Raw genomic sequence first — 26,518 nt, 5'->3', positions numbered from 1 at the left:
TAAACTATGGAATTTACTACAACGGGAGCCAATGATGGCCACTAACTTGGATGGCTTTAAAAACAGAAACTGTATGCTTCTGAACACAAATTTCTGGAACCAGAGGAGGGGAGAGTTCTCTTGTGCTCATGGGTTTCCTACAGAAATCTGGCTGGCCACTCTGAGAAGAGGCTGCTGGACTTATTCAGACCCTGAATAAGTCTGGCCCAACCCATAGCCGCGGACATGCCTTGGACCTGGTGTTTACCTCTATGGATGTTGGTGATCTGACACTAAGTAAAAGCGAAACAAAAGAAGTGCCATGGTCAGATCACTTCCTGGTGCAACTGGACTTCTCTGCGACCCATCCCCTCTGCAGGGAGGTGGGACCAATTCGGATGGTCCGCCCCCGCCACTTAATGGATCCAAATGGTTTCCAGAGAGTGGTAGGGGATGCTTTATCCCATGTTGATGGCCTTTCAGCTGATTCCCTGGTGGCCCGCTGGAATGTGGAGTTAACCAGGGCTATTGACTGTTTGGCTCCGAAGCGCCCTCTCCAATTGCATGGAGCCCGGACAGCCCCGTGGTTTTCCACGGATCTGAGGGCAATGAAACAATCGTTGAGACGGCTAGAGCGCCGGTGGCGGATAACTCATTCCGAATCTGACCGGACACAGGTTAGAACTCAACGTCGAGCCTACCAAGTGGCGATAGCGACGGCGAAGAATAATTTCTTCACCGCCTCTATTGCATCTGCAGAAAACAGCAGCAGGAGACTTTTTCAGGTGGTTCACAATTTAGCGGAACCACCTGCAACATTGGGACCCAGTACGGGCCACATGTTCTCCTGCAATGATTTTGCAAAGTTTTTTGCAGATAAAATCGCTCAGATTCGGGAAGAAGTAGACTCCACTGTGGGAGCAGGGCTGGGGTGGGACAGTGCTAGAGACCTGTCTAGTCAAGTTGCATGGGATCAATTCCAATCTGTTACCTCCGAGGATGTGGACAGGCTGCTTGGACGAGTGAAGCCAACCACCTGTCTCCTGGATCCTTGCCCATCCTGGCTTATAAAAACTAGCCGGGAAGGACTGGGTGATGGGCTTTGTGGGGTGGTGAATGCTTCCCTCCGTGAGGGAGCCTTCCCAGACTCACTGAAAGAGGCGGTTATTAAACCACTTCTTAAAAAACCATCTTTAGATGCGGCCACGATGGCCAAGTATCACCCAGTCTCAAATCTTCCATTCTTGGGCAAGGTGATTGAGCGAGTGGTTGCTGAACAACTCCAGGCACGCCTGGAAGAAGCGGGCCATTTGGATCCCTTCCAGTCGGGATTCAGGCCTCATCATGGGACTGAAACTGTCTTGGTCGCACTGGTTGCTGATCTCCGGCAGGCTAGGGACAAAGGTGAGAGCTGCTTCCTAGTTCTGCTGGATTTCTCAGCGGCGTTTGATACCATCGACCATAACATCCTTCTGGACCGTCTTGAGGGGCTGGGAGATGGGGGCACTGTCATACAGTGGTTCCGCTCCTTCCTCCTGGGTCGTGTTCAGAAAGTGGTGGGGGGATGAGTGTTCAGACCCCTGGGCTCTCACTTGTGGGGTGCCTCAGGGTTCTGTCCTCTCCCCCATGCTTTTCAACATTTACATGCAGCTGTTGGGAGAGATCATCAGGAGGTTTGGGCTGGGTGTTCATCAGTATGCAGATGATACCCAGCTCTACCTCTCTTTTAAATCAGAACCAGTGAAGGCGGTGAAGGTCCTGTGTGAGTGCCTGGAGGCGGTTGGAGGATGGATGGCGGCTAACAGATTGAGGTTGAATCCTGACAAGACAGAAGTACTGTTTCTGGGGGACAGGAGGCGGGCAGGTGTGGAGGATTCCCTGGTCCTGAATGGGGTAGCTGTGCCCCTGAAGGACCAGGTGCGCAGCCTGGGAGTCATTTTGGACTCACAGCTGTCCATGGAGGCACAGGTTAAATCTGTGTCCAGGGCAGCTGTTTACCAGCTCCATCTGGTACGTAGGCTGAGACCCTATCTGCCTGTGGACTGTCTCGCCAGAGTGGTGCATGCTCTGGTTATCTCCCGCTTGGACTACTGCAATGCGCTCTACGTGGGGCTACCTTTGAAGGTGACTCGGAAACTACAACTAATCCAGAATGCAGCAGCTAGACTGGTGACTGGGGGCGGCCGCCGAGACCATATAACACCGGTCTTGAAAGACCTACATTGCCTCCCAGTACGTTTCCGAGCACAATTCAAAGTGTTGGTGCTGACCTTTAAAGCCCTAAACGGCCTTGGTCCAGTATACCTGAAGGAGGGTCTCTACCCCCATCGTTCTGCCCGGACGCTGAGGTCCAGCGCCAAGGGCCTTCTGGCGGTTCCCTCATTGCAAGAAGCAAAGCTACAGGGAACCAGGCAGAGGGCCTTCTCGGTAGTGGCGCCCGCCCTGTGGAACGCCCTCTCACGAGATGTCAAAGCGATAAACAACTACCTGACATTCAGAAGACATCTTAAGGCAGCCCTGTTCAGGGAAGTTTTTAACGTGTGATATTTTAGTGTATTTTTTGTTTCTATGGAAGCCGCCCAGAGTGGCTGGGGAGGCCCAGCCAGATGGGTGGGGTATAAATAAATTATTATTATTATTATTATTATTATTATTATTATTATTAGTAGTAGTAGTAGTAGTAGTAGTAGGTTTGTTGGCCTGTTCTACCTGGCTATTCTTATGTTAAAAGCCTCTTTTGAATGTTGGGGAATAGTGAATGGTGTGGGATGTCACATAGAGGGCTGAGGGATACCAGTGAATCCCTGAAAATTTGGTGCAAACAGCTTATTTGGTAGTCTGAGTTCACCACACTTCCATGAACAGTTAACACCATCTCTTAGATGGGCTAGAAACCTAACAGATAAATGCACAATCAGCACTAGAGTAGGCCTACCGAACTTAGAACCCTAGGACATTCACAAAATGCCAGCCATTTACTTTCCGCCTGAAAAATTCTTGATAGAACATCAGCTTGGCCAGGTTCTTATGAAATCTAGGAAGCTGCAGTACATAGATGGTGGACTACAAATAATATTTCACAAGGCTGTACTTGGTTGCCATTTCCCTCCAGGGCAGGGATGGGGATGGGGAACCTGTAGCCCTCTAGACATTACTCCCATAATCCCAGACTCTTGTGATGGGGCTGATGGGAGTGGGAGCCCAACAACATTTGCAGAGGCCACTGGTTCCCCACCCTTCCTTCATAAGGAAGAAGCTTCTCTTTAAGTTGAGCTCCGGCTTCTTCAGACGCATGCTCTGCACTAACTTGCTCTTAATCAAGCAGCTGATCTGATCAGCAGGTAGCTGGAATCAAGCTTTAAAAAAATGATTTGCAGAAATACAGAGCAGACATGTCACAACATGCCAGAACATGTTCAGAGGCCCAGCTTCTTTCCTTTTTAATCAGGCAAGTAATTTCCGTAGTCTTCTTTTATTTTTGTTTCGTTCACTGGAGCATCAACAGGTGCAATTTGTGAAAGTTAGGGAACTCCAAGGTGTGTGTGTGTGTTGCGAACAATGCATGCATTTTTAGTGGAAAATGTTCCACACAAAACGCTCCGAATGAAAATTATTCAACTTCACTGTCAGCAATTAATTCCAAGTGAAGGGAGTAGTGATGGTAAAGCCCAATGGATAATGTTTCTCTGGCACAACCAACACACAATAGTGCTTGTATGCGTGTGCTCTATTGCCTACACTCACACACATTTCTTGCTATCTTCTACATATTACAGTTCATATTCGTACTACAGACAGACACAAATACTTGTTAATTTTGTTCACAAAGATTTTCTGGAACTTCATTGCTCAATCTAAAGTTGATCTAAGCCTTTTTCAAAATCATTTTACTACACATCTGTATTTTAAAAGGTGCGTTATTTGGAGCACAGACTAATACAGGCTGCCTGAATTTGTTTAAATCCAACTAGCTGGAAACTCTAGACTATCAAAACATCAGGCTTGGCAACCAGTGAAGTTATGTAAGCTGAGGTGATATATGCCAACAGGGTCTCACTCCTGTTAGGAACTGTGCTGAGGTATTCTGCACTAACTACAGTTTTCAGGTAATGTGCAAGAGAAACCCTGCATAGGCTGCATTGCAACAGTCCAGTCTTGAACTCAGCAGTGACTGAACTACTATAGTCAAGTTTCCCCCCTCAAGGAATGATCAAAGCTGTTGTACCAGGTGCTGCTGGTAAAAGACACTTCTAGCCACTGGGGTTATATGGGCCTTCAGTGACCAAGCTGGACCCAGAAGCACCTCCAGAGCAGGTACCTGTTCCTTCAAGGGGAATGGAAGTCCCACCCATCTAATTTCTCATACCCAAAAACCACTTGCCCACAGTAACTCCATCATGCTAGGGTTCAGTCTCAGCTTATTTTTCTCTCATCCATTTCCACCAGGCACCTGTGTAACCTCTCCTGATTCAGATGTCACGGAGAAATAGAGCCAAATGTTATCAGTGTACTGATGGCACCTTGTTCCCAACTCCTTATGACTGCTCCCAGTGGCTTCATATAGGTATTAAATAGCACTGGGGATAAAGTAGCGCCTCACAATATAACTGCTAGGGGGCTAAAAAGCACCCTCCCAATGCTATTCTCTGGACTGGAAACACTAACAGGGTTGCCCATGAGGTGAACTGAAACAGGTTCCTCGGGTGGCAGAATCCTGTGGGACAGTGCCTCTGGAGGCACCCCACCCACTGCACAATAGTGGCTTCCAGTGAGATCTCACCAGAACCTGCAGCTGCATGACCCCAGTAGGTGAAGCTTTGGCAAGGGGGAAGCGGGAAACACACCTTCCTGTTTTGCCTCAGGTGGCCACCCTGCACTGTAGCACACTGCCCCCATTCCATTCCATGGAGCTGGTCCAGTATGGTATCAGAAGCAAGAGCAGGGTCACACTCCCCTCATCCCATCCATCAGGATTACCACAGCCATGCCTGAACTCAGATTGAACATATAAAGGCTGAATATTGCAAAAATAGCAAGACTAAAAATATTTCTAACTTTCCAACTATTCTTCTACGCCACTTCCTTATGAGGAACCGTTGAGGGAGCTGGGTATGTTTAGCCAGGAAAAGAGAAGAATGAGATGAGATATGGTAGTTATATTCAAGTATCTAAAGGGCCCTCACATGGAGGAGGGAGCAAGCTTGTTTTCTCTTGCTCTGGAAGCTAGGACCCAAACCAGTGGCTTCAAGCTACAAGAAAGGAGATTCCAACTAAACATCAGGAAGAACTTTGATAGTAAGAGCTATTTGACAGTGGAATGGACTCCCATGAGATGTGGTGGGCTCTCCTTGGAGGTTTTTAAGCAGAGATTGGATGGGCATCTGCCATGTATTTTATTTTATTTTATTTATTGAATTAAATACCGCCCTATACCCACAGGTGTATGATTTAGTTTGCAGCGGGTTGGACTAGATGACCCTTGGGGTCTCTTCCAACTCTACAATTTTAACGGTCTTGATGAAGTTAGGACAGAAATGCTTAATCCACAGTCTAGACTTCTCTACCTACACTGTTTTCACTGCTTCTCTCTACCTCACTCCACAAATGTGGCTACTTGATAGATCCATACTTCACTGAGCACTAATAAGACCAGCCTTATCAGAATAGCTCCTGTATGTTTATTAATGCCATTCTTTTACCTTTTAAGTCACTAGGATCAAAAAGACACCTAAATCAGTAGCATTATTGGCTACTCACTGGCCTACCATGACACAAATTTAAATAATAATTGTGTATACTAACTTTTGCTGCATACATAATATATACTTTCCCCAAGATTGGAAATTATGGTTTAGCCCTTACAGAGCTATATTTCCTAGCACCCTCAACAAACTACACTTCCCAGATTTCTTTCTTTAGGGAGCTCATGTGTTTTAAATATAAGGTGTGAATAGATGCACATTTTAGTTTCTGAACATATTAAGATAGTGAGCAGCTGTGGTCTCACATGGCACTGTGCTTTCCAGTAACTCCAGCAACTCTGCAAGTAAAGCTTTTACACACACACACACACACACACACACACACACACACACACACACGAGAGCTGGGCCTCAGCATAGCAGACCAGTTGCTCCCCTAACAACACCCCTGACCCCAACCAAATAATTGCTGTCCTCAATTTGTCTCCCTTCTTGCAGATAATGTGCCCAAAAGAAATTACAACACACCTTCACTCCAGGCTTCGAGAATTGCTTTCCAATGGAGTCTCTGCTTCAAAAAGAAGAAAATTCCACAAGGAAAAAATGTTCTCAAGGAAGCACTGAATTCTATTACATTTCCCCAATTGGTGCAAATTTACTTTGATACTGACAGCTGAAATTGCCATCCTGGGGGATCACACATATAATCACTAAAGCAAACCAGGTGTTTGGGAAGGGCAGCTGGTTCTACAGATACTGTATTGCTTGTTTTTAAAGGGCCAATGCACAGGAAAGACCCTGAGAGCCTAAGAAACAAAACTAACTTCTTCAGTAGCTGGGCCAAAGCAATAGCACACGATGCCAGGAAGAGTTAGAATAATTTCTTCAGCCTACAGGAAACTCTGTGTCGGAGTCTGCAGCAGCACCAACACAAGCTTTCCACACTTTTTTTATTGTGATGTTTTTAACAAGCCAAGCAGCAGACAATAGTAGATGAGGGCACTAAAAAGAAGCTGAGCAGTCCATGATTGCTACAAGAGCAAATTAGGAGCAAAGGAAGCTGACTCATACTGAAATCAGACCACTGGTCTATCTAGCTCAACATGGTCTGCCGCGCTAACTGGCAAGTGGCAGTTTCTCTCCAGGGTTTCAGATAGGGCCATTCCCAGGCCTACTACCACTGAGCTATGGTAATTCTCCAACTGTTATCCCACTTTACATTTCTTTCATGTCATTTCTCTATAGAGTCCAGAATAGCATATGTGGAATTCTTCCATATTACAAAAGGTTCAGGGATGCAGGTTAGGTGAAGAGAGCAATGATGAGGTTTGCATGACATGCTAAGCTAAGCCTTGTTTCTTCGTGGTTGCAGCTTGGGCTTAGTGAAGACGAAGCTTAAGAATGAGAAGAAGAGTTTGGATTTGATATCCCGCCTTTCACTCCCTTTAAGGAGTCTCAAAGCGGCTAACATTCTCCTTTCCCTTCCTCCCCCACAACAAACACTCTGTGAGGTGAGTGAAGCTGAGAGACTTCAGAGAAGTGTGACTAGCCCAAGGTCACCCAGCAGCTGCATGTGGAGGAGCAGAGACGCGAACCCAGTTTACCAGATTGTGAGACTTCTGCTCTTAACCACTACACCACACTGGCTCTTAACCAGAAGTCCTGGTTTTGGACAGCATACTAAATCAAACTTAGCTCAGCATGCCAGCAGAAAGAGAGGAGCAAAGCAGTGTGAGCTTCTTTCTGGCAGACTGATACTCACATGGCTTCACTAAGCCAAGGCTTGGCTTAATTTTGTTGAGCAAAACTGGAGAGACAGGGAAGAGGAGGCAGACAGAAACTGGTGCAATGTCGCTGAGATTCATGGCTGAATGGAGATATGATCCCAAGTCTCCCCAGTCTCAGTACTCTTGTCTACTGTGACACCGTATTGGTTTTATTAATTCAACATCTTTACAGAAATTGTATTAAACCAGCAGTTCTTACAGTTCTTTAAAAACACAGCAGCAGATTCCTCTCTTTTTCTATTTTGATTTCTCATTATTTTACCATTTTACTCTTCAGAAGTGACCCTTAATAGTATGGACAACTGAATTTAAAACAAGTAAAATGAAAAGCCATGTGAAAAACATCAGGTCTAAAATTATTAAAATATATTTAAAAGCTTAGCATATGTGACATATCAGCTAGTTATTACTGAGAGAAGATAACTAAGGCTTAAAACACATAATCTTAATAATCAAAGAAAGTCAAGCTCGTCTTTTATACTTTCAATCTCTAGTGTCTACTTTTGTTAAGAAGAGGAACCGTTTCTCTAAAATGTCTTTTGTACTGAAGATATTGATTTTAGCTGCGTAGATAATTTGTCTACCGTAAGCATATCCTAGATTTTATCATACCAACCCCCAAGGCCTCCCCCCCCCCTAGAAAAAGAGGTGCCAGAACTTATGGAGCTTTTTTAGAGGCGCTCACCCCTTAAAAAGCTTCACTTTTTCACCAATCCGCATGCTACCCACAGCCTCCATTGTGCAACACAAAGCACTGTGCCACCCACAGCCTTTGGTACGCAGCCCTGAGAGATGTGCCTCCCTGCCGAAATGCTACAAAGGTGCCAGAACACCCCAAAGAGAAAAAGCCCTGGCAACCCCTAACAAGGAAGGGGAAATATATTCCACCCTTCATTTCAGTGCTGTTTTAAATATGGATGAAACTAGAAGGGACCAATCCAGTTAGGTTACATGTTATGTGCATAAGAACTTCACCTGCCCTTTAACTTATCATATGACTTTGTGCCAAGTGTGGGAAGGTCCACCCATATTATATGATGCAATAATGTCATATATTGCTGGCACACAACTTCCCATGATTTTGCTGTCAGTCAGTTCTGAGTTCCTGAGAAGAGTAATGGATGATATGGGAGTGTGGGCTCGAGACTCCATCCTGGAGGGTGTGGGTATGAAGCAGCACAGAGCCTCCCCCATTTCTATAAGATAATTGGATTCCTTTTGGAAAATTGTATATTGGAGGGTCTGGTGGGGATTCACTAGGACTTTTTAAAAAAGAAAAGAAAAAGGAAAACTGAAAATTGCTGCAGAGATGTGGAGAACTGAATTTCCACTTGGAAAAATGAGATAACTGAAATCAACAGATTCCCCGTTCCCTCCTACTCAGGATATTCAGTAGCATGAAAGAGGAGGTGCCTCATCAGATCACATTGTCCCTGGCCTCAAACCTAGAGCTGGCCCTAGTTGTGGTAGTAGGGTATTATTTCAATTTGATGTGGGAAATAATCTTCTGCTGTTTCAATAGTCACTGCTATACAACATTTTTAGTACCAATGTTGTACAGTACCAGGACACTACACTTTTACAATCTTGTATGCTTTTTTATCACCAGGACGCATTTTTTACCACCAGGAAGTCCCTGCATAATGACTTTGCCAACTCAGAAATGTTCTTGTAAATTTGACTTTTGGTATAATAACAATTTCCTGTATTATACCAATAAAGGTATTATATAATATAATTCTATAAAAATGCACCCACTGTTGTACATTTTTTGTTGCATTGCTGAAAGAACAGAAGTTATTAAGCATTCCAAGCCTTTATTTAATCTCCTGCATTCTTCCTGTTTAAAAAAAGCAAAATTGAATGGGTTGTCTAGAGAAATAAAATTTCTGGTTAGTAATGTTGCTGAGATCCACCACCAGCTCTTGTGGGGGAAAATTATATCCCTCACCAAATTACATGGCACTAAATCTCACTTTATATTGGAACTGCCCAGCATCAGGTTTGAGCCAGGAATTGAGCACTTGAGAAATGTTAAATCACAGGTTCTTTTAGTGCCTTCAAGTTATAGACCTTCATTTTAAAGAAAATTAAAATGAATGCATTTCTCTGGGATTTTGCAGTGGCTGATAGGCAGCAAGTGTTGCTTATTCTATGGTATAAAGAGCCTTCAAGAGCTGCAGGAAACTTTAATGCATTCAATATTATTATTAAATTTATACAGCACTATCGATTTGCACCATCTTTTAGAGAGTAACATAATGAAGGCCTACTGGTTGGATTCTTTAACAGCTAAATGGATGTAAATGTTTGAGTCATTTCTAATCATAAATACATAGCGACAGCATCCCTTTGCCACTCCCTGTCCAGAATGTCTTCATTTTATCTGCTTCCTAAGAGAACTTCTCAAAACATCCAAAATAAACATAAGAGTAAACAGAGTATCATTCATGAAGTTTTGGCTGGACAATGTGCATTGCCTTCCAACCAATTTATTTAAGCAGCTACTGCTGTAGCTAAAGAATATAAGCAGATGGAAGAGGAAACGAAGGAAGAGGAAACGAAGAATCAACCTACAGGTCATGGCAGTCAACCCTTGCTTCTAAACCCAAGTCTGCTCCAGTCATATAAAGGGGCAAGGGGTTCAGTTTTAAGAGTAAAAGGTGGTAAACCAGCAAGGAAGTCCCATTTTCCTTTTCTCTCCACCACCCTCTGCTTGTCTGTCTGCTGCCTGCCACCTGAGATCTTTTCACCAACTTGGCTCTACCCTCTAGGACAAAAGTTCCCATTGGGAGGGTATGTAGGGAAGGCAGCATGGACCAGATTCCACTCTCTTTGCATATGCTTTTCTTTTAAGATCTGGTCCCTGCACCCTTTGCACATGCAGGGGAAACATGCATTTGTGGCCATCATGTTTAGTTTAAGCCTGAAGCAAGGAAGGTCATTTGCCATGAAGCTAGTGATTTGCATGCGCAGCTTGCCCTTTTAATTTCCATGGCAAGGACAAAGGGCAATAAGTGTGGGAGTGCCCACTCAAGTGAAATGCATGGGCAAGTTCAATAGCAACACCAGAGACCTCACACCTACAAGAGGCCGAGGGGAAGATGTCTTGTATTTGTTTGGTACCCAGCTCACTAGATGAATCCACAGCACAACTGCACCAAAGTGATTTCAAGGGATAATTATAAGTACTCCGTATCACAGGACTGATGTTATTCTGTATAGACTCTTTCTTATATTTTAGGCTGCACTATTATCTAAAAAAAAATCTTGGTGTTATCATTTAAACTCATCTTTGCTTTCAGTCTGCCTACAGGGTGAAAAATTGCAGCTCTGAAAAAAAGAAATCTGTCTGAGGAGTTAACCGTGTGTTAATGCAAGTGAAGAGCTTTGAGAGCCACTGGTACAACTCTGAAGTACCATTTCTTAAGGAATGTAATGCAAGGTGGAACCATTAGTAATGACAAGCAACAGCATCAATATTTGCATTTGATTTATTCTTATCGGAACACTAATAGCAACAGCATGCACGGTGCAAATGAAAGATTAAGATTACCATACGCCAAGCAATGGGCTTTCAAATAAGAAGGATGTACAGCTGAAAAATCAGAGTGCAGTCACACATAAGCAATAACATAGCTAGGTTATAAAAGTGACAGCCTCTAGATTGTTATAAAAGAGGAGAGAAATGCAAATCCTGCTGCCTGGAACATCATGTTCTTTCGTGTGTCATGGTTATTGTGCCATTTTTAAAACGTCTCAGTTCTTACGTACACAAGATAAGATATAATCAGCTGCTCCAGAGCCATACTGCAAGTTTAACATCTCTCCTCTTTTGTGTGAAAATCTATTGGGAATGAGGTAGTGCTTACTGAACACTTTATAATTGCTCTCTATTAGTAATAATTTACATTATATTACAGCTGTCACAGAATGCCAAGATAATTCTGTTCACCCCCCAATCCAATTACTCTTCCTCCTTTTCCTCTTAAGAAGCTTTTCAAGAACTCGTGCTTAAAAGGATCCTGTTCCGTGAGTTAGGTTCTCGCCAAAGAGAAGAGCAGAGGCAAAGAAAAGAAAGAAATCAATAAGTGGAAAGAACCTGATTCTTGCAGAATGGATGGATGCTGATCACACCTGACTATGAAGCCCCCTTTTAAAAAAAGTGTTGCTTTGCTTTTTCCAGTTAGAAAATAGACTGTAAGGAGAAAGAATTTCAGTCTGACACTGCAACTAGTATGGCAAGGGGTGTTTCCAGATTGTCACTATTTTCCAGAAAATTCAGGTTGCATATTTACAGTTGAATTTGAAGGTTTTGCAAAACAAAAATGTTTGCCAAAAAGGCTGACCTTTCTGTGATAAGAAAAGTGGTGGGGAACTTGCACTGGAAAGTGTGGGATAATACTTGCTTAGATGCAACTTCATCTAATCTCTCTGCAAACAAATCAGGATGGATGCTCATGAAACATGTCATCTGGAAGCTCCCAAGAAATCATTCTGCACAGGGAAATAAGTGTGTGTCCATTCTTTAAATAAAGCTTATGTTGTCATTTCTGCCACTAAACGTTTTCCATTTACTTCCTCCTTATGGTGAATTCTAAACACTACTTTGGGGTAGCTGCTAGTCCCATGGCTAATGCACTCTATCCAGGACACTATGGTAAAACCAAAATAGTGGCTCCTATGAGAATGTTTGGCACAAGCCTGGTCATTATTTGGATATGCTTACACTGCATGATTGTAAAACAAGGATATTTGATTTCCCCCCCTATAAACTTCTAAGAAGCTAGTGGCTGGGGAGGGCTTGCATCAACCAGTAGGAGAGACTGAACAGAAGGTATTAGTGACTGAAGAGGGTCAATCTTGTCACCTAGAACCAGGTGCCACCTTTGCAGATAGGAGCAGTCCACCTACCCTAACAAAGTGAAAACTTGCTAGCTTGACATTCCTGCAAAGTGAGAAAGTATTGAGAGTGACCATGTCTCATCTTTAAAAGCTTGGTGGGAGAGATGGGGAAACTTGTTGGGACATCTCTGTCACTGCTGTCCAATTCTGAACTTATTGCCCTGCTCATAAGCTCCTGAGCACTGTGTCTGCTACTGAGCCTGAACCACTACTGGCCACTTCTCTTACCTAGGCAGTTATCTTTCCAAAAGGGCCAACATTGATGCCGAAATCCAGCACTGCCTGAGCTCTGCGAGTGTGGCTTACTTCCAATTGAAGTGCAGAGTGTTTGAGGACCAGGACATTTGCAGGGAAACCAAAATGCTTGCTTATAAATGCCATCTCCAACTCCTCAAAAGATTTCATCAACAGTGTCTCTAAAAAATTTTACACATCACTTGGGAAGACAGGCAAACTAATATCAGTGTATTGAAAGAAGCAAAGATCACCAGTGTTGAAGCAATGATTCTTCAACATCAACTTCGTTGGACTGGTCATGTTGTGCGTATGCCTCATGATCGTCTTCCAAAGCAACTACTCTATTCTAAACTTAAAAATGGAAAGCGTAACGCTGGTGGTCAACAAAAGAGGTTTAAAGACTGTCTCAAGGCAAATCTTAAAAAAAGGAGTATAAACACTGACAACTGGGAAACACTGGTCTGGGAGCATTCCAGTTGGAGAACAGTCTTTACCAAAGGTGTCATGGGCTTAGAAGACACTCAAACTGAGGACACAAGGGAGAAACGTGCTAAGAGGAAGGCACGCTTGGCAAATCCACACCGTGATCAACTCCCGCCTGGAAACCAATGTCCCCACTGTGGAAGGACGTGTGGATCCAGAATTGGCCTCCACAATCACTTATAGACTCATTGTTAAAACCGTGTTTATGGAAGACAATCTTTCTTGGCTACGAGTGATCGCCAAAGAAGAAGAAGAAGAAAGAATTTATTTACTTACAAGTAAAATCCTCTATCTGCATGTTCTGGATAGGAGCCAGGACAGATATAACAGAAGCACATTTCATTCTTCCATAACTTGAAAATACGTTTTGTTCTCTAGATTTTATTTTTAAAAAACCACTTAGAACGATCTTAAGTTACATCTGTGATAGAAAATGGGTCCATCTTGAAACAATTTCAGACAGGAAGATAGCACTGGTTAGTGAGTGCATAGTAGCAACCTATTTTAACTCTGGCCCATAAGAAAAATGTTTTAAAGCCTGGGTGGTCCTTAGGTGGCTCATTCTCAGCTAATAGCACGGGCAAGGCTGAACACAAACTTGCTGTGTTTGATATACAAAACTTCTACCTAAGGATGATTAAGGCCTCTCAAAGCCGAGACATCTTTAAGTGGGAGAGAAACACTGGATAAAATAGACATTTAGCAGCAAGATCCCTATCGCTTATCAAGTTGTCATTTTCTTTTTTATTCTTCTTGTCAAAAACTGTTTATTTCAGATGCATGCATTGCTGAACAAAACCTCCAAGCTCAAATCTTTCAATAGAATAGGCCCATTTTAGATAACTGAAGGAATTCTTTATTTGTGTCCAGCATGATGGACTATTAGATTTAACAAAATCACTACAAAGCATGATACACAAATAAATGAATCCACCGATTCAATCAACTGTAGCAACATTTACCACATGGACATCTTGAGGCAATTCTTGTTGGCAAACAAAACTTTTACCATATTTTTTGCCCTATAGGACGCACTTTTCCCCCTCCAAAAATGAAGGGGAAATGTGTGTGCGTCCTATGGGACGAATGCAGGCTTCAGGAAACTCTGCGACCCCTCTTGCTCTCCAGGCTTCAGGAAACTCTGCGCAAGCCACGGGAGCCCTCCCCCGGCTTGTGCAGAGCTGCCTCTTATCCCGAAGCCCCGGCGCGCTCAGCAGTCGTGCCGGGGCTTCGGGTAGCTCCGCGCAAGCCGCAGGAAGGCTCCCCCGGCTTGCGCAGAGCTGCCTCTTATCCCGAAGCCGCGACGTGCTCAGCAGTCGCGCCATGGCTTCGGGTAGCTCTGCGCAAGCCGCGTGAGGGCTCCCACGGCTTGCGCAGAGCAGCCTGTTCTGGGGGCTGGGGTCGGGGGAAGCTCAGGCTTCCCCCGACCCAGCCCCGCGCCGGGTGTGTGTGTAATTTTTTTCCCTTTATTTCCCCACAAAAAAACTAGGTGCGCCTTATGGGCCGGTGCATCCTATAGGGCGCAAAATACGGTATTTCTAATCTTAACAGCCCTTGTTACTGAGCCTTTTTGTTCTCCTAAGAGATTTTAATTTGCCTTTGCTTCATACACTCAACATATGTGTGCAATTACCATAGAGGAACATTCCCATATTAGCTGCAGACTTTTTCCTAAGCGGATGTATGTTCATCTGATGTATGTGGTGGGTGTATTTTGGTGTGTTTGTATTTCTGTCTCTAGTTTTCTCCCTTCCACTTTTTCTGATTGTTCTGTCATTAGCTACAAACATGGCTTGTTAATTCCAAAGACATTTTATTCGGATTTGCTTTCAAGATTTTCTTCAGTCTTTTGTGAGCCACATTGGGTGCCACATATTAGGGTATAAAGGCAAACTATAAATGATTTTTCAATGAATACATTTGTATAAGATTTGTCAGTAACAGGATGTACCTTCAGATTAACAGAAAAGGAAATGGTGTGTCAAAACTGAACCAAGCACGAGAAATTCTACTGCAAAGAGCTCCTTTGAAACATCGTACCTATTTACAGAGCTATTTTCTTTTTCATAGGATGCAAGATTGGGAGCTGTACAAAAATGATATTTCGAAGTATTTTCAATATTATTTAATGCATTGTATATATAGTAGTATTTTAACTACAGAACCATGTGAAGTTCAAGATTTGAGGAAGATCTAATTCATTTCCTTTGAAAACACACACACACACAAACACAGTTCTGCTTTTCAAGCTATGCAAAAAATATTTAATAGTGTTTTAAAGGTAATATCTTTTTTTCATTTACCCCCACAGCGAAGCACATTCTTTCTTATATCAAAGGAATGCTTGCAATTTTGTGGTATTATGAAAACCCCAATTAGTGATCCACAAGATGTGTTGAAAAACAGTGCCTAAGGTGTTACAGACATTTAGTGGCTGACTTCCAGAGGCCTGAAAAATGTCTCTCTTGAAAGAAATGTTAAGAATGGAATCATTGCAGTCTGGCTGGGAAATGCTGTTAGAAATAATTCCTCCAACAGTTAATAAAAGCCTTTCTGTAGGGGAGGGTACAATATCCTCTGTATACCAACAGGATACAGGAGGTGAAAAGACGGCCATGCTTCCTTTTGTAGTGCAAAGGCTTGCTGCTAAGTGAGGTGCTGTTTACTATGATAGTCTGTCTCCCTGAATGGAAAGTATTTCAGGTTGTTGATTAACAGTCTCTTTTTAACTACTGGACAATGTTGGTTGCTAAATTATCTATTAATTTAAGTGACAAGTCTGTCCAGTAAGCAGGAGTCTTTGATAGAGTGGTTGTCACTGTACTTATTTACATTTATTTAAGTTTCAGTTGAACTTCTCTCCTTTTTTCTTTTTTTTCTTTTTTGCATTTCTTAGTGTTTGACTCCCACAGTTTATTTCTCTGCTCTGCCCACCTGAATTCAACTCTTTATTTGTAGTGCAGATGACATTGGATGGCATTCAACTAAGTAAATGTGTGAGCAGAATGACTTCTGCTTCCACAATGGGACTTGTCTCCCTCTCCTTCCCCTGCAACCATCCCCAAATCTGTTCTGGATGATTGGGGGAGGTGGGGTAGTCCCACTGTGTAAGTAGAAGTCATTGCTATGCCTTTTATGCCTTCCTCTCATTCCAATTTTAAATATTTGAATATTAATTTACATGGGTGTTTAAAGTGACACACACGTAAGAACTGAGGTTAAAACAGATCTCAATAAATGTATTTACCACACCTTCTAAACTGACAACAGAAGGCCAAAGGTACAATTAAACCAGAGTAAGTGAGATATTCACTTTTCATAGAAGTCAACTATTTTGGATTTATTCTGACTATATTTATACACATCCTTCACTTATCCAAAGTGCTCTCTAATATATACAGTTTTGTTGCAACAGCAATCTACATGTCTAGTTTTTAACCATCTCCCCCACCCCCCACTCTGGAATTATACACTGCAGTGAGGGAAGCCACCACTGTGATCCTAAATAATGTGGATTTTGTTATGGGCTTTATTTCAAGTTCCTGTTAGTTCTGGAAAGATGCCACTCCAGCTCAAATCTTTGCTGCCTAAAGTTGGCAATGTTGTCTAGAGAGAGAGAAGGGAGGCCCACAGCTGCAAGGAAAACAAGAATGTGCCTTCTGATTCCACATTCACAAATCTGATTAATTCTGCATAATTGTAGTACTGAAGCCTTGGGAGCCATGAGTGAGTGAGTGCCTGTCTCCTGGTTTGCTTCTTGCTAAAGCTCTGGAATGTGAATGAACTACACAACAAGACAGCAGCACCAGGCCACCTTAGATCCATATGGAAGATTGTTACCTGTGACACATCAACAGAGTTCACTCCATTGAACTTCATAAAACAGACCAGAGTTTATTTATTGTTCCTTTCAAGTGGTCTGGGGAGCTTTCATTTGCTGAACCTCTCAGAGAATGTGCAAGCTACCATCCCCTTGTGTAAACCACAGAACTGTTCAGATGTGTATCATCTCATGCTCTCAACTGATTCCCCCCGCCACACTTGCTGCATTATTTCCAAGGTTAACTTCAATTTCTTCTCCACAAAGAAACCGAAACGAAAGCTAAATGAAACCTCATGTGAACTAGGCAGCACCATGAGTCTAAATGGATTGAACCAGCTTCTGGTTTTGTAAACAAAAACAAATATTATAATGATGTCATAAGTCACTGACTCTATAAAAGGCATCTTTGGTGAACTTCTCTGGTTAAGGAAGGAAAATGGAAAACATATTAGCCAAGACTCCTCCTAATATGCTGCCCACAAGTGTCATCAGAATGTTCCTTCCTCTCTGGTTTACAGAACCGCCCAGTTACTGAATTATGAAGTACTACATAGCATCAAACTATATAAAATAACCTTTATTTTTCTAATAGTATTTGTAGGCATTCCCAACTGATTTAAATAATAATAATAATAATAATAATAATAATAATAATAATAATAGTTATTGTTGTTACTGTTGTTTTTATTATTTTATTAATCACCTTCTACCCCAGTATCTCAAGGTGATATGCAAACAACAACACACACATACACACACTTATTTACCTCCAAAACAATACAAAATAGACACCCATGGCAGAGACCCATTCATGCAGCAGGGAAAGCCTGTCACAACAAGTTGTTTTGGGAAAAAGAAGAGTGTGGGAGCCTATTGTATGTATTGGATCAGAATGTGGTTGATGTTCTACTGCAAGACTTGAAGGCTAATCTAGCCGGCATTTAGACTGATAATTTTAAAGATAAATGTTCAATAAATAAAATATTTGGCATGCTCTTGGATTACTCAGTTCAGTCAGCACTTGGGCAGTATACTTTAGCTGTCCAATTGTGACTGGTTTCTGTTAGACATGCAGAGACAAACACAAATTTTAATGATTCACAAAGTTTGAGTTATGGGTAGAATCTGCATTTTTTAATCTTAGATTTCTACCAATTGATTTTTTATGACTAATGCTGTTCATGATGTTGTACATAAACAGTGTGCTTTTTCATATGTGCATGTGAGGCCATCTAAATATAGAGTATGTATCCCCCCCCCCAAATGCTACAGTAATTTGACCTTGCCCAAACCATAAAGTTTCTCAGTCCTCCACTGTGAAGCCAGACCTATGCACATCTCTGGGTACACAGTGCCTACAGAAATATTAGTGAAAGGCTTGTGAGGTCTGTGTGGCCAACTTGGTCAAGAAGCACGAACATTTACTGTAATTAGCAATGAGTGTTTTGCACTTTTGTTATCCAACTTGCAGCATATAATTACAAAACTCTGTTAAGTAAGCCTTTACCCTACTTTGTCATGCAGAAAGTATGTGCCTAAAAATAATGCACTCATTGGTCAGAAAAATAAAGACATTCATTATACCATTAAATCAAAGACAGAATTTAGGTAAGAATACAAAACTGAATTTTAGTTGTGAGTATATTCAGTACTCAATGATAAATCTGAACTTAATAGCATTTTCCAGCTGTAGATGCAAGGCAATCTAATTAAACCAGATTCTGATAACATTTTTGTCCGTATATTACAATATCAAGAAAACAAATAATCAGGTGAAAACAAATAATCAGGCTGTCAATCAGGATCATAATTACTATATAGACAGTACTTGTTATTGTACTAAAATTTAATACGCACAACCCAATTAGATGGCTATCACTCAAGTATGTGAAGAAGAAGAAGAAGAAGAGTTTGGATTTGATATCCCGCCTTTCACTCCCTTTAAGGAGTCTCAAAGCGGCTAACATTCTCCTTTCCCTTCCTCCCTCACAACAAACACTCTGTGAGGTGAGTGGGGCTGAGAGACTTCAAGGAAGTGTGACTGGCCCAAGGTCACCCAGCAGCTGCATGTGGAGGAGCGGAGACACGAACCCGGTTCCCCAGATTAGGAGTCTACCGCTCTTAACCACCACACCACACTGGCTCTGGACATTGGAAACAATGGAAATAAAACCAGCTCTGTCAGATGGGCATATCTTCATAGCCATCAGTTAGACAATATTCTCTAGGCCCTGCTGGAGTACCTATGAAAAACTGGCAAGTAACCTCTTGACAGTGACTCCCATGAAGCAAAAGCAAATAGTGCAGACAAGCAAATGAGTGTTTTGGTAGCTACTCCAAAGCTTTGAGCCTCCTCTATTCTAGTGGTTCATTAAAACATAGGGTGAGGTATTTTAGAAGTTGCCCTCACAGTAGCAGTTCCATGGAAGATGTGTGTGTGTGCAATATACAGAAACAACCTATTACATCATTTCACCAAACCACATGGTGGCATGGTGTGGAGACATGCAATGGAGATGCACTGCTGGGTTGCTCCCAGGTAAGACAGGATAAGATGTGAATTAGCTTTTCAATCATTTTCTGATAGTGTTGCAAGATCCTCGACTCCAGCCAAGCATAGAGGCTAGGAATGAGGAGGCAACAGGATTTTTTTTTAAAAAAAGAACTTCTATTAAGTGTGTGTGTGTGTGTGTGTGTGTGTGTGTGTAGGAGAATATGCAATAAAGAGGGTGTTTGGTTGGTTGGTTGGTTGGTTGGTTGGTTTAGAAAAATATAGGCATCCTAAAGTTTGACTTTAGGCTGGCTTATTCCAACCAGCTTAACCAATCAACTTCTTTGTTTTAATTTCCTAAACAATTTCACTCAGTCATCTGATAGAAAGCTACAGTTCTTTGTGTTCACGTATTTGTTGGGAAACATTTGTGTACTGGAGTTGTTAAAAGATTTACAGGAAAAGGGAGAGGCTATTGAGATGTTTCACTTCCTGAAGGCATCTGAGAAGTAAGTACACACTTATACACCCTCATTATACATAAAAGCATTTGAAGTGACTGCGTGTCCCTCCTGTTGTGGAATCAGAGATCTGCCAAGCATTTTAATATGAAGGAAGGAAACAGAGGGAGATGTATGGTTTTCATGAAGGCAGAGAAGTCACACTGACAATTGCTGTACAGTAGAATAAACCTACCATATTTAACTAAACAATGAGTAATTCCTGTTGTGTTTAAAAATATAGAACAAAATCCTGCTCCGTTATATTGGGTCCAGCCCAGTGAAATTCTGCTTTAAACAACCAGTGAAGAGTTCATCCATGTTGTATTTTGTAATGTGAGGTAGTTTTCTTTGATGTGCCAGAGAACTGTTCTTATGCTTTTAGTTTGTGATTCCACACCCTAATAAGTGACGTACATGAAGTGTTAGCTGACAGCAGGGTTAGGTTTACCTCCTGTGGATATCCTGTCATGCAACTGTTTTGGAAGCCCATAGCCCTCTTTCTTCCCCTTTCCATTCTGGAGAAACAGTGAGGAGTAATGCTGGTCATGATGCTTATACTCCATCAGAGGAATAATGATCACGGTCCTCCATTTTACAGTTACTCATTTCAGAATCAAACATAATGTTCCATAGTACCTCAGTCACAGCTAGAAAAAGTTGTTTCCATGGTACTGAGAAACAGCTCTGCACATTGCATTTCTTAGCATGCTGCATGCTTTTACGCAACCAACCAAAATGTATTACTGCGTAACTCTAAACAGCCCACTGTGGGTTTGATCACTCTAGTGTGAAACTGGATTGTGCGTGTGTACCAAATGACTGCTGCAAGTACTAATCAACATATCCTAAAATGGTTGTATATCTATATCCTGAGATGCCATAAAATACTTGTGCTTAGAGGCGGATATAGAAATAGTGAGAGAAAAAGTCCCCGTACTAGCACAGTACAAACAAGTGTGTTGTGGTGGTGCTAGTACCTGACTCCAGTCTAGCTGGGGGAGTAAAGGCAACCATTGGCATAGTTTCATCTGTACAGATATTTATTGCAGCAATTGGGTGCTGCTCCAAGATGACATGGATTAATACCCTGATCTAAAGCATATTGTTTGGAAGAAACTGCCAACAATTTCAGTGTAACTTTCAGGCATGTAACTGTGCATATGTAAACCACCTAAATCCAAGTCATTATGGGCAGGAGTCACCGTAACCACTTCTAATACTTGCACAACAGGGCTTTCCCTCCCTCTCTTCCTCCTGAATGCCCAAAATTGGCTTGGGAGGTTGTCAGTTGAACTCCCAGAATAGCACACAAGGGGAGGAGAAGGGTGATGATGCCATCCAGCAAACTGTAATGCTTACAGAGATGAAATGTTCAGAGGAGTGTGATGTTGAATTACACCCTGTGGCTTTAAATGGGTTTTTAGAAATCTGTATACCACCCTATACCCATAGATCTCAGGGAAGTTCACAACATAAAATATGACTGTACGCACTTTGGATTTATAGTAATGTAATTGGCTAGATGCTGATCTTCTCTAATCTTGGTCTCAACACCTTGAAACACCTTTCTTTAGTTATTCCCCCTCACCCTGGGATTTTATGCCTGCAGATGTCAGAAGAGTGGCCACAATAATCTGCTGCATTAAAATAACCTTGCCTTTTCGCAGATACAGATGTCACTGGCGAAGTGGTTGGCAAGAGAAAAGACAGAGTGGTATAGTGAGGAAAGGTAGGTTGGTGAGGAAAGATGTGCTGAGAGAATGAGAACAGCAGATAATTGTTCAATGCTTTTCTTAAATAAGAAAACACCTCAAAAACAATCAATGTCTTCACAGGTCTGGATATTTCTCAGCCTGCCCAACAGTAATCAGTAAATAATGAAGATGAAGGCAGTTCATAAACTATACCAATTAATCATTGAATAATTTGTTGAAGGGATTTGATGGTTCTTGAGATATACCCGTTAAATGTTGGAAATGTGTCTGCTATGATGCTAGTTTTCTAGATTCACAGACTAGGCATGGTGAATGCAATCTTTTTCCAGTGAGTGACTGAAACAAGGGTGGTATTTGGTCATTAACCAGAGGCACTTGATTGCCCCTGGAAACTCCTGATTAATGTCACATTTTAGAAATCTTTTCCCACTGGTCCCTTTTCTGACATTTACTGAAACATATGTACACTATATACACATTTGTGTTTCCACAGAATACACTAACTGCACTTTTTATATACACAGATACACATTCCTGGCAGACATACGAGAGCCATTAGGAGCCCTGGAGACAACCATGTTCTACTGAATTCACAGGGGGAGCTTTTCTCTAGCCATAGCAAGTAGATGGCAATATTGTTTTTCCTGTCTTAGTAGCTTTTCCAGTATTTTCCAGCCTCCCTTGCCCACAACATGTGGTCGGTACAGCATTACCTCATGCCCCTCTGGCCATGGTCCATTCCTCTGAATATTGAACTGCTAATTGCCCCACAAAACTTCAAAATCCCTTCCAATTTGCCCTATTCCCTTTCCAGCCAAAATGCTTTAGAAATCATGCATAGCCTGGTCTCTTTCCTTTACCCAAAATAACCTCTTTGGGAAGACTTCTAATTTAGTGTCCTTTTAATATAAGTTGTTCCCAGCCTGCAAAATAAAGTATGTAGTGCTTTTTCTCTGGAGGCCGACATGATTTCCTCCTTTTACCATCCCTGCTTTATTAAAAAATATAAAAGCCCAATATTTAATCCCCCTGTGTTGATTACTAATGCTGAAACGCAGCTGCTTGGCTACAGCCACCTAGCCAATCATTCCCTCCACAGTCACCACAATATCATGTGGACCAGAAGTTATCCTGCCAAAAGCAATACATATACTCCCTAACTCAGCCTGTACCCTCCAAAGATACACTTTGTCTTTATCATTCAATCAGAAGTGTAGAAAAGTGTTCATGTTGACCTCAATCCTCTTTGAATGATAGCCTGTGGGTTCCTAACATGGGGTTACTGTGTCCTAATCTTCCTTTCTGGATGCAAAAGTATTGCGTGACCAGTATGGCATCTGTATGCTATAACATGATGTTGGCTGCTTGCTTATTGCAGCCCTTTTCTGGACACTTTGTACTTGCTGCTTGTACAGTAAGCATGCTAAAGAAAGAAAGGGAAGAAGCTTCTCTGGATTTCCACAAACTTTCCAAAACTTGTATTAGCTTAGGGAAGGTTTTTTTTTTTTTTATGACTGCTGTTTTAATGTATTTTTAATCTGCTGTTGGAAGCCACCCAGAATGGCTGGGGAAACCTAGGCAGATGGGCAGGGTATAAGTAAATATATATAATGGCCCCAATTTATAAAGAAATGCATAGGGCTTTCTCTAGGAAGATGTACAGGACCACAATTCTTTTCTATGGCTTTAAAATTTGAACATTGACGAAGTCAGTACAGAAAGTAGAAAGTTAACAGAAGAATCACTGTTGTACTTTTCCCTTCCACCTGCCCATTTCCTATGGTGGCCTTTCCTATACTGCACTTTGAGATATTCACATTGATGAATAGGTTTTTTTATTGCATTATCATAAGTGCAAGTTAGTACATCAAATGGTCAGTACAGAGTGTTTTTAAGTGCCAGATACCCACTGTGCAAGGAAACCTAATGTGCATAAAAGTTCAGGCAGATAATCCGTATTCTACAAATATAGACCAATCTGGTAATTTTTCTTTCTCAGCTTTCCAGTCTTAGGTTTGCCACACTTCAATATCAGTTTGCAATTTCTTTTTTTAAAAAAAGATCATCATGAAAATTAGGTAGCATATTAGCGCTAATTTCTCCTAGTATACACTTTTTATAAGCACTTTCCCCAATATTTCCCCATTTATGAATTTTATTTTCACTACTATGTACATGTCTATACCTATGCACACTTTCCCCTAATAAACACCTTTTTGTTCAGAATTTTTTGTTGGAGTATTGTTTTCCAAAATTCAGAGAAGTGAGAATTTCAAAGGACAGCTATGTTTCGATTCCCATATTGTTTCAGGAAATGTGAATTAGGTATGTTCACATTAAGCTGTGAAATAAACTGAATTTGTCCCCTATTCCTCCCTTATACATAAACATTAACAACTGAAAAGTTTAATCAAAACTCAGTCAAGTGTAATCAGCTTTGATACAAATAATCAAGACAAGAACTCTAACCCAAAGAATGTTACTGCCCTATTTTGAAGACAGACACAGAACAAATGTCTGAAAATGACTGATTATAATAAAAGTATCTTCTTGATCTTACCAACATATATGCTAAAAGAAATGGACCTATACTGACATTTTCATACTATCTGAAGATGCAGAGTAAATTAGGATCACAGTAATTGCCAGTATGAATATTTTGTCTAAATAACACAGATGTATTTTTTGTTGACTTATTTGAATCACCATTTATAAATATACTAAATGGCCTCCTAAAGTAACATTGTTAAAGACGTCAAATACCATCAATCAGATTTGGCTGAAAACATGCAAGAAAACATGCAACACATTTAAAATATTTGCAAGACTTTACTAGCTAGGCACTAAAGGTGGCATCTTCAAAAGTTCACAAACTACTTTCAAAAGAAGTATCTGAAGAAGTGTGCATGCACACAAAAGCTCGTACCAATAGCAAACTTAGTTGGTCTCTAAGGTGCTACCGGAAGGAATTTTTTTATTTTGTTTCGACTACTTTCAAAAAGTAACTTTGATTCCACTTGAAAGTTCAGTTTCAAATTTTACCCCACTCTTAGGTTCAGGAGAGCAAAAACATTTATAAACAAGTCATAAAGATAATTCGTGTAGAATTCAGGCAAAGTTAAGCACTTTAAACACCCCCTGATTTCATTGGAAAAACACTTTAGCACATTCATAAATATATCTACTGTGTTAAAATTAGTGGGTTTTGAAACTTTTGTTTATTTATTTAAAAAATTATTATTTCCCTCACTCATTCCCTTTTGAACTTGGGCTGGAGGAGCTAACAAGCTTTCAACGCTGGCGTTCAAACCCACCAAGACTGCATCTATACGGTCCCCAAACTTAGGAAACATTTTTTTTAGCATATTCATTAATGTTGATACATGCAGAACTGTTAGGTTTTTTCATGGCTGATTGCATTTAGGGAGTAAGTCTCCAGCATACTGCTCAAAATTATTTAAGTAAATTAACAAGTTAGCACTAAATCACAATCTTGTTGCTCCTAGATGACCATTCTGAACACATCTTCCCAGAAGCAAGTCCCAGTGAGTTCAATGGGGTCTATTCCCAGCTAAGTATAGAACTGCACCTTAAATACCTAAATAATAATAATAACAGTAATACAATTTTTCTTAAGTGTATTCTCACATAAGCAACATTAAGCTCATGTACTACATATACATAATTCATTGGTAAAAGCAACACGTTATGTAAAATGCCATTTGTCAGCTTTGACTTTTCCAAGTCTATCAGAAACGTCCCTGTGCAACAAAAGAACTGTATAACATTTTCAGTTTACCTGGCAAAATATTCGGACCATCGCTGCTGTCCAGAACGCTTCTCTGCTTTGTCCCCCGAAGCTCACTTTTTGATTTCCAAATGAGCTTTACCATTCTGAACATCTCAGGCAACTCCCAACCTAGGATCCCCTGCTGACGAAAGGGCAGGCTGCCCGTGGACAAGGGCATCAGATCTCCCTCAGTCCCCCACCGCCTACCCATGTCCGACACGTTGAAAAACCTATTCAGCAAAGGCATCCTCAAAACACAAGGCTGCAGCTACTGGAGAGGAAAACTCCTTTGGCTCCAGTAGAAAATATAAAAAACAAAACAAGCTGCACATCACTGACCCGGTGTACAGAGAAGGCTCCTCTTACGCTGGCAGCAGCCTTGTTCCTCCTATAGCTGAAATGGCCAGAACTCCCTGGAGAAATGTACCTTTCAAAGCTCCCCAGTCGGGAGTGTTCTGGAACTGTTCCTTCTCGGATACATGCAAATATTGTCCTCGCCCTTTCCCTCCTCCTCTCTCAAGTTTTGAGCTAACTGCACTTGATTAATCCCAGTTTACTGCTGGAACTATAAAGGAGAATACAACCAAGGAGATGTTTCTTTTCTCTCCCCCCCCCCTCCCAGTTTTACCCTCTGAGAGCTCAGACTATAAGCCACATGCAAACAAAGGTACTGGCAAATACACCCACAGGGGAAAAAATTATTTACCAGTTCTGCAATAATTAGGCACTATAATGTGAACTGCGTCTGGCTTCAAACACAAGAACTTTGTCAAGCTATGTTCTGTACTGAGGGACGGAGACAGACAGAGAAAGCCTGAGTAGCCTAGCAAAGCCATCTGAAATTTACCTCACCCTGGCTGGACCTGCCCTTAGGGCCATTTCCCCTGTTCTGCTAATGACTACCTTCTGGTGTCGATATTAAGAAGGCTGTATTTGAATTTATCTGCAAAATAATCCAATTAGCGTAAGCTTCCCAACCCCCCCTTTCCTCTTCCCAGTTGTTTGGTTTTCAATCTCAGCAAATCCGAGGAGCAGACTATTAATCAAGGCACTTTGTAACCTCAGCCGCCCTTCAGATGGACAGGAAATAACACTGATTCACA

General features: G+C 41.6%; 1 protein-coding gene and 1 long non-coding RNA gene across 5 annotated transcripts in view; one reads left to right on the top strand and one right to left on the bottom strand.

Annotated features, from left to right (window-relative positions):
- Positions 1 to 26,518, bottom strand: part of PDE7B (phosphodiesterase 7B) — a 165,178-nt gene that overhangs the window by 47,537 nt on the left and 91,123 nt on the right. The window contains exons 1-2 of one of the 4 annotated variants that reach the window (XM_083498172.1): positions 26,263 to 26,309; positions 25,425 to 25,573 (exon numbers count right to left, since the gene is read on the bottom strand). The exons of 2 other annotated variants lie outside the window; for them this stretch is intronic. In XM_083498172.1, the coding sequence (XP_083354298.1) occupies positions 25,425 to 25,573; positions 26,263 to 26,294 (181 nt within the window). In that variant the 5' untranslated portion in view covers positions 26,295 to 26,309. Of the gene's footprint in view, positions 1 to 25,424; positions 26,317 to 26,518 lie in introns of those variants that run through there. One more of the 4 variants, XM_083498171.1, reaches the window with a different exon arrangement.
- LOC310704581 overlaps positions 19,727 to 26,518 on the top strand; it is a 53,245-nt gene continuing 46,453 nt past the window's right edge. Inside the window, exon 1 of the long non-coding RNA XR_014524898.1 lies at positions 19,727 to 19,916. This is a non-coding gene — a long non-coding RNA (uncharacterized lncRNA). The remainder of the gene's footprint in view (positions 19,917 to 26,518) is intronic.

Source organism: Podarcis liolepis (genome assembly GCF_965112155.1).
Source record: "Podarcis liolepis genome assembly, chromosome: 3".
Classification (NCBI taxonomy): domain Eukaryota; kingdom Metazoa; phylum Chordata; class Lepidosauria; order Squamata; family Lacertidae; genus Podarcis; species Podarcis liolepis.
The sequence above is the reverse complement of the archived record's forward strand: the minus strand, read 5'-3'. Positions and strand labels throughout refer to the sequence as shown.